At 32.1% G+C, this 12,268-nt stretch overlaps 2 protein-coding genes across 3 annotated transcripts; one reads left to right on the forward strand and one right to left on the reverse strand.

The window, feature by feature from the left end:
* Positions 1-714: 714 nt before the first annotated feature.
* LOC124920710 (pre-mRNA-processing factor 19 homolog 1-like) lies at positions 715-6,345 on the forward strand. The gene is made up of 18 exons (XM_047461263.1): positions 715-871; positions 995-1,080; positions 1,255-1,326; positions 1,410-1,472; positions 1,755-1,841; positions 2,169-2,316; positions 2,381-2,502; positions 2,598-2,714; positions 3,653-3,748; positions 3,851-3,910; positions 4,492-4,566; positions 4,769-4,873; positions 4,950-5,063; positions 5,155-5,232; positions 5,318-5,414; positions 5,505-5,556; positions 5,661-5,731; positions 5,833-6,345. The coding sequence occupies exons 1-18, from the start codon at positions 859-861 to the stop codon at positions 5,952-5,954; spliced, it is 1,578 nt and encodes a 525-aa protein (XP_047317219.1). The 5' UTR covers positions 715-858; the 3' UTR covers positions 5,955-6,345.
* Positions 6,346-6,779: 434 nt separating this feature from the next.
* LOC124920651 (TLD domain-containing protein 2) lies at positions 6,780-9,347 on the reverse strand. 2 transcript variants are annotated; one of them, XM_047461189.1, is made up of 9 exons: positions 9,215-9,347; positions 9,014-9,144; positions 8,328-8,836; positions 8,167-8,239; positions 7,869-7,949; positions 7,704-7,767; positions 7,398-7,485; positions 7,193-7,277; positions 6,780-7,124 (listed from the first exon to the last, which is right to left on the reverse strand). In XM_047461189.1, exons 2-9 carry the CDS (start codon positions 9,107-9,109, stop codon positions 7,086-7,088), a joined length of 1,035 nt encoding a protein of 344 aa, XP_047317145.1. In that variant the 5' UTR covers positions 9,110-9,144; positions 9,215-9,347; the 3' UTR covers positions 6,780-7,085. The 2 variants fall into 2 exon arrangements, with proteins under 2 accessions (XP_047317145.1, XP_047317146.1); XM_047461190.1 differs by having other exon boundaries at positions 9,014-9,119; positions 9,215-9,329.
* Between the last annotated feature and the right edge of the window lie 2,921 nt (positions 9,348-12,268).

Raw genomic sequence — 12,268 nt, forward strand, 5'->3', positions numbered from 1 at the left:
ATTCTCGACACGAAAATTGTGGTTGAAAATTTTAGAACCTCGAGTTTTTTCAGTTTTTTCAGGACAAGTGATTTTTATAGTTTACACATTTGAAAGAATTTTTCCCGGTGTTACTTACCAACCCTCGGTCAAAGACAAATTTCATTGTTGCTTAGATGTTTGAGTAGCGATTCCTTTAAAATCGTTTCAATTTATTCTCTTTCATCATTAATTGTTATGAGTAGTTCTTCTTTGGAGTAAAAAGTTGTATGATTGTAAGATGATTTTCATTAAAATTGTAATAGGTATTATTTAACATCAAGTTTATATTTTTATAATTCCTTATTTTAATTAATAAGAATTAATTATTTACGAACAAAAACAAAACGATAACAATTTAAATTTAAAGGTAAATAATTATAATAATTTAAGTTTTAATATAATAAAATAAATATATTCTAGTGTGGATGTATAAATGAGGACAAATTAGTAAAACATCAAACATTAGAAAATAAAATTAATGACATTTTTAATTGATTACTAAAGTTTGACAATTATATCATTTTTATATTATATTTTTTAAATTACTCCACAAATTTTGTATAATATATATACTTAATCTAACAATATTATTCAAACCAATATATATATAAAATCCGGTCCATTATCTGAATCGATGGTTGGGGTGGTCCGGTCCGATTGTTGAAAAATAAATAAAAATGGTTCCGCCTCTAAACCCTTTCTTCTTCTTCCTCTTCTTCTTCTCTCCATAAAATTTGAAGCCTTTTTTTGTTGCAGTGGTTTTCTTTCGCATTCTCTTCTGCCTCCGTCGCCGTCGAGTCTCCCGGAAAACTCAAGACAAATTAAGGCTTCAGCTCCATGAATTGTTCAAGTATTTTTCCTTCTTTCTCTCTAATTGTCTACTCTTTTAAGATGTATGCATCGTTTTCTATTCTGTCCGTGTTCCTTTTGGTTCACGGTTGATGTAACTGTTTCCTGTCTGTTTTCCGTACAGTTTCCGGTGAAGTTCCGGAGGAGCCGGTTGTTTCTAAGAAATCTGGGTTGCTTTATGAGAAACGACTGATTGAAAGACACATTTCTGTAAGCTTAACTGTTCTATTAACTCTAGGGTTATCAGAGTCGTGTGTTCAATAAAAAGAAAAGTGTATTCTTTTAAGCTAGTTGTTATTACTCCCTTTCCATGAAAATGAAATAGTTGTTCAAATTCTAGATCTTGAACAGTGCATATCCTGTTTTGATTTTCTTATCTGCTAGGATTATGGAAAATGTCCTATTACTGGTGAGCCTATGTCTAAGGAGGACATAGTTCCAGTTAAAACTGGCAAGGTAAGCAAGCTGTTTGTTATTGGCTTTCCTACTTCAGTTTATAACTATTGGTAGTAGCTTATTCTAGCGGGAATTGAATGCAGATTGTGAAGCCAAGACCATTGCAAGCTGCTAGTATACCTGGAATGCTTGGAATGTTTCAGATAGTATGTCTTTCTAACACTTAACTTGTGTAATTCTTTTACTCTTGAATGATAGATCCAAATGCAAGTGAGTATCTGCAAAGGCTAACTTCTGCTGATTAAATGAAAGCTTCACCAGTATATTATGTTCTCAACTTTAACATAGAGTGAGCTGTCAAAAAGAAGTTTCAATGCTGAAGTACTGCTTACAAATGAATATCATTCTTTGTGCTTGTGTTCATTCTCGCTGTAGGGAAATCTTTTAAAAGTGTTTTCTCATGTCCATTATTCTTTGCTTTTTCTCAGGAATGGGATAGCTTAATGCTCTCCAATTTTGCATTGGAACAACAGCTTCATACAGCTAGGCAAGAACTAAGTCATGCTTTATACCAGGTATCTAGATTCTATTGCTTTATTGGGCTGTGATTACTCTCTCTATGTTGTCAGACAATATATTATATGCTTGTTTTGGATACCTGTTATTTGAACTGTTTTTCTTAACTGTTCATGAATGGAAAAAAAAATCATCCAACAATTTTGAACTTTGTGTTATGTGTTCATCATTCAATTTGGCTACATAATTTCCCTGCATGTTCAATGTTCTAATAATTAATGGTCCAATTACTAAATCAATATTGTTTAATTGAGAAGCTTGATGTTATTAGCGTATGTTCTTAGTGAATGTATACTTCTTTACCATAATACGCTCTCTTGTTCCAGCATGATGCTGCTTGCAGAGTTATTGCAAGACTTAAGAAAGAAAGAGACGAAGCAAGGGAGTTATTGTCACAGGAAGAAAGGAGAATGCCAATGTCAGAATCAGCTGCAGCTACTGTTAATGCTCCTGCTTTAACCAATGGGAAACGAGGTGAACTTTCATCTACTGCTGGATTATGATCATTTATGTACTCAAGCCTTAATTGTTGTTTTAGCCCCAGGAGATGAGGATATGGGCCCTGCTGGAAAGAAAATACGAGCTGGAATTTCATCTGCTATTATAGGAGAGCTTACTGATTGTAATTCAGCACTTTCTCAGCAGCGCAAAAAGCGACAGGTACACATTACTAATGTTTTTTTACGATGATGCTGAGAATCTTGCACCTTAGTAAAATATGTTCTTATATTCACTATTTTCATTCTGGCTTTCAGATTCCTTCTACATTGGCTACTGTTGATTCTATAGAGAGATACACACAGCTCTTTAGTCATCCACTCCACAAGACCAGCAAACCTGGCATTCTAGCTCTTGATATTCTTGACTCAAAGGTTAGTTTTGTTTTCTCTATTAAATCATATTTCACTTGAATTATTTTATAATTTGATATTATTATTCTAAACACCAAATAGTTGGTATAAGTTCTTAAGGCATGTAGTAGGTTCTGGTTTCTTGGCACGCCATAATAGTGAATTGTGAGCACTTTCATTGTGCTTTCTCCATTGCAACAGATAGTCCTGGAAGTATTATAGACCCAGCAGCAAGTGTAACTGTCTATATCATGTATAGAAGATGTATTTTGTAGACATCTAGTTTGGCGTGAGCATTGATCTGTTTGCCCATTTCAATTCTCCTTTCCAGTTTCTGGAATTGAACCTGGCTGTACTGATCTGTGGAATAAATTTCAATTAGTTAAAAAGGCAGAAAAAGTATTCTCCAAAAAGATCTCAGCATTCATCAAGAAATATAATGTTTTTAAGCGAAGTAGATTGATATTGGCTGACACCAGGCGTGAACACAGAAAAATGGGGGACGAGAGACTCAAAAACCATCCATTCAACATAAAAATATTTAATATTAATCATACATGAAATTTACATCCCATTGGTTTAAATAAGACTAAACACAACCACTGTAACACTACTAACTACCTCTAATAACCTATACAATATCATTAATAATAACTCACATATCATTATTTCCTCGTAGAAATCCTTGACTTTTGGGCAAGGTACACATGTCAAGTACCATAGATGATACAAATTGTGTCTCGTCTTCTTGTTGTGTTGCTGAGATAAGGAAGTGATTAGATATGTGTAAATAGTTTGATTTCTCTTTAGCACATCTTTAAATTGAGCACATTTGTCAGCATTGGGAAGTGAAATATGTGCATTAAAACTGGATGATAATTCATATGTCGGTGCTGATAATAGAGTCATGTTGCTGGATGCTAGATGTTAATAGTTTATCATTCTTTGATTATGTGCAGGATATTATTGCAACAGCAGGCATAGATTCAAATGCAGTAATCTTTGATCGTCCATCTGGGACGATCTTGTCAACACTTAGCGGTCACTCGAAGAAGGTATATTTTTACTGCTTTCTTTGCTGATGTTGCTTTTGATTGGTATAACAAGTCATTCCATCTGATCCCATTTACTCAGTTCTGCATCTACTACTTTTGCAGGTTACAAGTGTTAAATTTGTGGCTCAAGCTGATGTAGTTGTCACTGGTTCAGCAGATAAGGTTAGATAGCTGTAAGAACTGAAATTTTTACATTGTGGTTTGGGATTTGTAAATATGAAGATATTATGCCTCATTGTGCATCTCACCAGAATCAAGAACTGTAACATTATTAATTTGTTGTCAATGCTTATGCTGACTGAGATAAGTGTATGAATGCAGTTGCTCTGTTATAGGTGTGAAGAATTTTCTAAAATATAATAACTTTTGTTAATGTTTCTTGAAATATAATGTTTTTTTAGGTGAATCTTGTTTAGAAGGTTCTAATTTAATTACAAAACATCCAAATACGAGCATCAATTGTGGTTTTCAATTTTATGGATTGCTAGTATAGTTATGTAGAAAAACAAAGAGAACTTATATCTGGTTTAAAGCTTCCTAGGTTGATTAGGCTTTCTTACAATTCTTATAGTGCGATATTTTTCTTGTGAAATTCCTAAGGGTGGACAGATATTTCTTAGTTTGGATATTCATTATATCTTTGTACTCCTAGATGTGTAACAATGCCTTACTAAAGTAATTGAAGCATGGTATAACTTGCTTAGATAGTCTCTAATGCTTACTTTTAAATTCTGGCTATGAAGACTGTTCGTGTGTGGCAAGAATCTGAAGGTGGAAGCTATGAATGTAGGCATGTCTTGAAGGATCATACTGCAGAGGTAATTTTGTTTGTTAGACAGAGGAATAAATTGTTGTTTAGCTAATGGTTTAGCGAGTTAGCTTCAAAGTTTTAGTAAGTTTGCAGGGACTTTTTACCAATAGCTTGAGAAATTCTGCAAGCATTTTCGCGGCATATTATTTTGTCACTTCAGCTTTGACTACCAATACTTGAGAGAATGACAACTGTTTTAATTCCGTCAGGTTCAAGCAGTCACTATTCATGCCACAAATAAATTCTTTGTGACAGCCTCTCTTGATAATACATGGTGTTTCTATGATCTTTCTTCCGGTATATGCCTTACACAGGTATCACTCTTATTCCCCTTTGCATGTGTTTATTTGAAATGATTAGGTTTTTGTATAATTGATTATCTATTTATAGGTTGAAAGTCCTGGATCTGGAGGTTACACATCTGCATCTTTTCATCCCGATGGTCTTATTCTGGGAACTGGTACCTCAGATTCAAGTGTCAAGATTTGGGATGTAAAATCTCAGGTTTAAATTTGAACCTTTTGGTGTTCTTGAGTATTACTTGCATATGTGTTTTATTCAGATGACTTAGTTATTATTCATTGGTGGTATGCAGACAGTTGCTGCCACTTTTGATGGACATTCTGGAGCCATTAACGCTATATCGTTCTCTGAGAATGGTTACTTCTTAGCGGTACGCGATTTGCAATTTCTTTTAGGGGGATATAGGTGAAAACCTGTATTAAATTTTACTAATTCGTTTATAATAATAAGCTCAGACAGCTGCCCTGGATGGAGTGAAACTATGGGATTTGCGGAAATTAAGGAACTTTCGAACATTTGCACCCTATGAGGACAACACACCAACACAGTCAGGTAAATAACTATACTTGAACGAGAACAATCCATTTTCAAAATTACACTTCTTGTTTGACAATAAGAGACATTCCTTCATTCCTTGTGCAGTGAATTTTGACAATAGTGGAAGCTATCTTGCAGTTGCTGGAGCAGACGTTAGGTGATTTTTTTTATCTTCTCTTGTATATAGGGGTAAAATGGGGTTTCTGTCTTTAGCATATCATCATCATGCACTTCTTTCTTAACTAGAAATTAATATTTTAGGGTTTATCAAGTTGCCAATGTGAAATCAGAGTGGAATTGCATCAAAACATTCCCTGATTTGTCTGGGACAGGTTCTTTCTTTTTCTCTCTTCCTGGACTTACTTTCTGATCAGAGAGAGGCTTAAGAAATGATGATATATATCCCCTCTTCCTTGCATAATAATGAATGCAGGTAAAGCAACTTCGGTTAAGTTTGGGCCTGATGGAAAATACCTAGCAGTTGGATCAATGGACCGGAATCTTCGCATTTTTGGCTTGCCAGGGGGAGAAGATGACGGCCCATCAGAGAACTAAAATTTTCCCAGATTCGAGTGATTGATATAGATTCCAATATTTAAGAAAAACGGCTAGTTTCTTCTCTTCTCCACAGGTTGTTAGCTCTCAGACAGATTATGGTGGGTGGTGAATGAGAATAAAAAGAGGAAGTTGCAGAAAAGTCTGTCTTCATTAGCCGATTGTCTGTCTGTTTGTCTGTCAAAACATTTTCTTCCTTGTGTAGTAGAGGCAGTTCCATGTGATGATATTGAGATGTTAGGTCTTTCTTTTGTTGGAGTTTTTGTCCTGAAATTCTAACTGTGTCATGGAGTAGGATTTGGTTTAATTTAATTTAATTTAAATGTGGACTAGAATTGTGCTTGAAATGAACCTGAACATCATTTGATTTCAAAGTAGTAAAAGTGTACTATATGATTTGTATAGCTAGTTAGGGGTGTAAGCAAAATAAAAAATACCACGTATTGACACTCTTTTAATAGAGACTCGATGAAATAGACATGACTGAAGATGCCCCAGATTTTTACGTATTATCTTTTGAACCGGATTTACGAAATACCCAGATTATTACATATTATCTTTTTATCAAATCGTCGTTTTATCAACATAGATACTAAATTACTAATATTTTTCTTTCAAAAAATTAATTTTTAAATATAAAATGTGACATTATAGTAATTTAACAAATAAAATATCCAAATAACTTATTTTTTCATCGATTTTTTTTTTTTTTTTTTTTTTTTTTTTTTTTTTTTTTTTTTTTTTTACAAAATCCCAAAAAAAAACCTCGGATAACCAAAATGTTACAAGCCCCCTATAGCTGGATAATGTTATAATCAAATGAAAAAAAAGCATGTCTTGCACAGAAAAATCAAATTACAAATACAAGTTTCAAATGTTTTGTACAAACAGCATACATAACACTATTTTTATCACACTTTTGACAAGAATTCTAGAATCAAATACTGTGAAAGAAAGAATCTGTAGTCTTTTTAACTAACAATATATAAAATATCTTAGTTTAACTGCAATTGATTTAGCCCTTCTATATTGAACAATGAAATGGGTAAACCAAATCTGTAAATTGAATGAAATGGAATGGAAAATAACGAATCGAATAAAGTGCCACAGTACCAATGTCGATCACTCGCTTCAGGTCAGGTACCTCGATGAATGAGCAAATCCCCAGAGCTGCATAATTGAATAAAATAAATAAAAATGAAAGCATAACAAACCCTAAAGAAAGTTGTTAGTGGTACCTCAACATTCTTGAGTTCAAACTCTTCACTATGCGCCAGGCATAAGTTCCCAAATGTCTCAGAAGGGCCACTTGTTCCAGTCAATCTTTCAAAGAAAAAGTGGAATAAAAATGAATGAAACTGTTTCTATTTTCGGTTGTTTCTCAGTTAAATCAGAATAGAACCCAAGAGGGCCAAAGAACTGGAAATAAGTTGTATGACTTACAGGTCTCCATCTAAACATAATGCAAAGTTCCCACCACCACCAAGGGCCAGTAAGTCATCCAAGCACAAGTAGTAATATCTATTTGCACCTGCTCATGAAAAACAATCCACCGAAATAATACAGTATTAATCCATCCACATGCATCTATTCACACATCCTGCCAGCTAATATACGAATTTCTCGTGTTCATAACTTAATATGGAGGGGGAAAAGTTCATAAAATCTCTTTTGGTAAAGAAAAAGAATGTAGCCAACATCACGCACACAAGAAACACAGTTCCTTAGAGTTCGCCATAATTTGAATACCTGTTGGTCTGAATAATCTTGGTTCACCATATATAGTTGTGAACACAAACGATTGATTTGTTCCCTGCAAAAGTTTATAACATAAATTCTCAACATGAGTTGAGACTTATCTACATATTCCTTGTTCATGAATAGTTTAAGAATATGTTAACTGGAAATACTTACTTGATACTTCCTTTTGGAAGTTGGTTTAAGAGGGCACTCTATCAACCCACCAAATACAGCACCCTTCTTGTCTCCAACAATCTAGTGGTTTTAAAATGAAAAAACATAATTATAACAGGGCAGTGGAGCTGCTAAAGGTATTAACCTCTCAAATTAATTTCATTTCTAGTCAAACTCAATCCAAATACTCAAATAAACAAAACAAAATGAGATCAAGCTAAGAAGAAGATCAGATGGTTGATCTAAGGTAAAGAAACAAGTAATGATTATTTTTTTCTCAAAGATCTGTGAAACTCACAAGCAAACATGGGCCAGTAAGGTAAGCGCTTCTTCGGATAAGGGTGCGAAGTGAAATTCCATGCTTTATCGTGCTGCCCTTCATTTGAAATTGCAATCATCAACATTCCACATGATAGAAACATAAGCCTATTAACAAAGAAATCATAATGCACAACTTACCTATACAATAAAGTCCATTGGCACCCTTTTACTATATTGGGCACTGAGGATAGCAGAAACTCGTATAGTTCGTAGGAAATAAAGGACGAGTCCTCCGTGAGATAGGGCATTGTCTTCTCCATACTATGTTGATCTACTGCATCCTCAAATATGTCTTGGCCGATATAGTTCCTTCCAGTGTTATCAGATTCTCCATCTCCTTCTTGTGGACTTAAAGTACCCTTATTCTCGTCATTTACTTTCTCATCAGACAAAGGGATTTGATCATCTTCATTGGAGTTTAACTTTCCTTTGTCTTTACGCTCAAGCCCGTGCTCCTCATAACTACTTCCCAAAGGTCTATCGTTCATTGATAAGCTTCTGCTATCCCATCTATGATGTTTTGGTTCAATTGGGCTTATGATATCAATATCTCCTCCATGCTTGTCAGAACTGAATGCATCATTAGATTGTGATGGAAGGAAGAATGAGAGTAAAGAAGACAAAGTTCTTCCTTCCTTGGAATTTGCCTATAGAACATGTTTAAGAATCCAATAATCAGGAATACAACAAATCTCATCTGTTTGATGTTAAGAAACTAACAAATGCATTGTGGGTAAGCCAAATTCATTAGCTTGGGCACAATTGAAACATAAAAATAAAAATCGAAAATTGAAATTGGGAATTGGGAATAGAAAAGTAAGTACATGAGGAGATTGATCTGCGGGAGAATGAGCAGAAGATGGAGAATCGGACAAGAGGAGAGAGAGCTTGTCGGAGATCTTGTCCTTCAAGGAGAGCATTGCGTTGATTCTGGTTTTGTTTGGGAGAGTAATTTCTGCAAGTGTAGTTATGAGATCGCACAGGCTGAGAATAATGCTGAATAGGTAGGTAGGTAGCTACTTTACCTTTTCTCGGCGGTGACCCTACCAATTCACAAATCTGCACAAAGACAAATCCTTTCCTGTCGTCGTCTTCGTCTTCTTCGTTGAGAATTCACGGGCAAGAGAGAAAATAGCGTCTTCTGTAAACTAAGGATATTTTTTTCTCGTACCTTTTATATAATTGATTCAATACTAAATTATTATTATAAATTTAAATCACATTTAATAATTAATTAAATTATATATATATATGAGTGAAAAATTACCTAAATTTTAGGTATATTTAAAATATTAAAAATAACAAAAATATTTATTTTGTTTATATACTTAATAAAAAGCATACAAAGATATATGGGTTATATCAAAATAATATTTATATATTAAAAATATCTATAATATTTATAAATAATTAAGTTTTAATTTTTATTTCAAGATTAAATTCAAATATTAACTTTTCAACTTTTAAGTGAAAAGAAAAATCAAACTTATCAATAAATAAATTTATTTTAATAAAAAAAAAATTAATATTTAATTTTAATTTAATTTTATAAAATTAAATCAAAAATAATAATATTTTAATATTATTTAGTATAAATAGTAAAATACACCTATCAAAATAGGGTATATAATCAATATTTAGGTAGGATCGATATTTTACTTATATTATATGATACCGAGATTTCAGTATACCGAAATAATGGTACGACAAAAGAAAGATTTTTGTTATAAAATTTTCAGTACAATATAAGTATGGACAACTAAGTTAAGATTGAAAGTAAGATTACGAATTTGACGTGACCTGCCTCTTGAGAAGAAGAAAGAGAAATAAATAAATAAAACTCTTATTAAAAAAATGGTTATGCAGGAAAAATAGCCAAGAAAATGATCATGTTCAAAAAAGAAAGTAAGGACACAAAAATTATCGGAAATGGTCATGTCTGGAAATTGTTAAAATAAACTTAATTTTCAGTTACATTCTATTAAAATGTTCTGCTATTTTTTTAAAAAAAAATTATTATTATTATTATTTTTGACATGATTTCTCTTTTATTTCTCACATGCATATGTGACAAATTGATTTGTGACCTTACTTGTGTTATATGTTCTTGTCTAAGTCATTTAAAATAAAATACAGCCATACCAAGCCGGAAACTATATCATATTGTGTGCCTAGTCAAATGGCACATTTTCTAATTTATTAAATTAGTGAGACTTAGCCAACATTTTTCTTTCGTTTAAAAAAAGAAAATAAAACTATTATGATTCACTCAATATTTCTCAAAAATTAATCCACTCGAACTAACCTTAATTGCTATTTTTTTTTTCTTTGTATCTCAACAAAATTACAACTTAAAGCACATGTAATTAGAAGATGCTATGTACTAATTCTAAATAATAAAGAAACACAATTATCATTTAGAATATATAATTAATAATAGTATATTATTAAAGCCACTATAATACAATGATAACAATGAGAAGAACTCATAAAGTTTGTTTTCAAATAATATTTTGTTACATTTTTTTTGTTGACTAATTATTACCGTAGTTTACTAAAAAAAATAATGTTTAAAGGTTCAAATTTTAATTAGAAAGTCCTAAGTTGAATTTTGGGATTACAAAGGTGGAATGGAATCGTACTAGCTTTTTCATTTAAAAATTAATAATTTCTTAGCTAGTTATTTGTATTATTATGGTGTTAACTAATTGGATAAAATTCTACTGATTATTGTGCTTGAAAGAGAATCAATAATAATAATTTGAAAATTAAGCATATTTTGTATGACCCACAAGAAAAAATACTACTAAAATTGTAATAATGTGAAAGAATAGTGAAAGATAAGATTATTCAAATATCCTTTTTCAAGTGTTTAATAATTAATAAAGAACACTCACATATATAAATTTGTATTTAATTTGTTGATATAGAGTGTTGAAAGGAATTCTCTTCAAATATAACAAACAAATCACTACATTTCTTGGATAATGTTTTGAGAAAGCAATTAAAGATAGATTATAAACGAATGAGAAAAATAGAGAAATCGTAATAAAATTAATTTTTTTTATTTAAAATATTACATGTAAAAGAACTAAGGGTGTGTTTGATAACCCTGGAATTGGCATTGGAATTGGAATTGGAGGGTCCAATTCCAATTCTTATGTTTGTTCGACACTTTAATATTAAGAATTGGAATTGGAATTAGAATTCCAATGGAATTCAATATAGTGTAATTTGATAGTTCTCAATTCCTATTTTTTTAGGTCGGAATTGTAATTCCAAATTAACACGTTTTTATGTTTTTGACATTTTAACACGTTTTTCACACATTAAACACGTTTTACACGTTTTTCATACGTTTTTTACACGTTTAACATATTTTCATATTTTGGCACGTTTAACACGTTTTTGGCACGTTTAACACGTTTTTGACACGTTTAACACGTTTTTGACACATTTAATACATTTTTCACGTCCTTGACACGTCTAACACGTTTTTAACACGTTTAACATGATTTTCACGTTTTTAACACGTTTAACACGTTTTTGGCACGTTTAACACGTTTTTGTCACATTTAACACGTTTTTCACGTTTAACATGATTTTCACGTTTTTAACACGTTTAAAACGTTTTTGACACGTTTAACATGATTTTCACATTTTTAACACGTTTTTGTCACGTTTAACACGTTTTGACACATTTAACACGTTTTTCACGTCCTTGACATGTTTAACACGTTTTTGACACATTTAACACGTTTTTCACGTCTTTGACACGTTTAACATGATTTTCACGTTTTTAACACGTTTAACACGTTTTTGACACGTTTAACACGTTTTTGACACGTTTAACACGTTTTTTATATCTTGGCACATTTTGCACATTTTGGCACGTTTAACCTGTTTTCCACATATTTAACACGTTTTTGACGCGTTTTCACGTTTTTGACACATTTAACACGTTTTTTTACGTTTTTGACATGTTTAACGCGTTTTCACGTTTTGACACATTTAACACGTTTTTTTACGTTTTTGACACGTTTTACACGTTTTTCACATTTTGGCACGTTTAACAAGTT

This window comes from Impatiens glandulifera, chromosome 1 (genome assembly GCF_907164915.1).
Source record: "Impatiens glandulifera chromosome 1, dImpGla2.1, whole genome shotgun sequence".
Classification (NCBI taxonomy): domain Eukaryota; kingdom Viridiplantae; phylum Streptophyta; class Magnoliopsida; order Ericales; family Balsaminaceae; genus Impatiens; species Impatiens glandulifera.

Coding starts and splice junctions, on each gene's coding strand:
- LOC124920710 (XM_047461263.1), top strand. Junction 1,081..1,254: donor TGATTGAAAGACACATTTCT/GTAAGCTTAACT, acceptor CTTATCTGCTAG/GATTATGGAAAATGTCCTAT. Junction 3,911..4,491: donor TCACTGGTTCAGCAGATAAG/GTTAGATAGCTG, acceptor CTGGCTATGAAG/ACTGTTCGTGTGTGGCAAGA.
- LOC124920651 (XM_047461189.1), bottom strand. CDS start 9,109: ATGCTCTCCTTGAAGGACAAGATCTCCGACAAGCTCTCTCTCCTCTTG. Junction 8,837..9,013: donor CCGCAGATCAATCTCCTCAT/GTACTTACTTTT, acceptor CATGTTCTATAG/GCAAATTCCAAGGAAGGAAG. Junction 8,240..8,327: donor CAATGGACTTTATTGTATAG/GTAAGTTGTGCA, acceptor AATGAAGGGCAG/CACGATAAAGCATGGAATTT.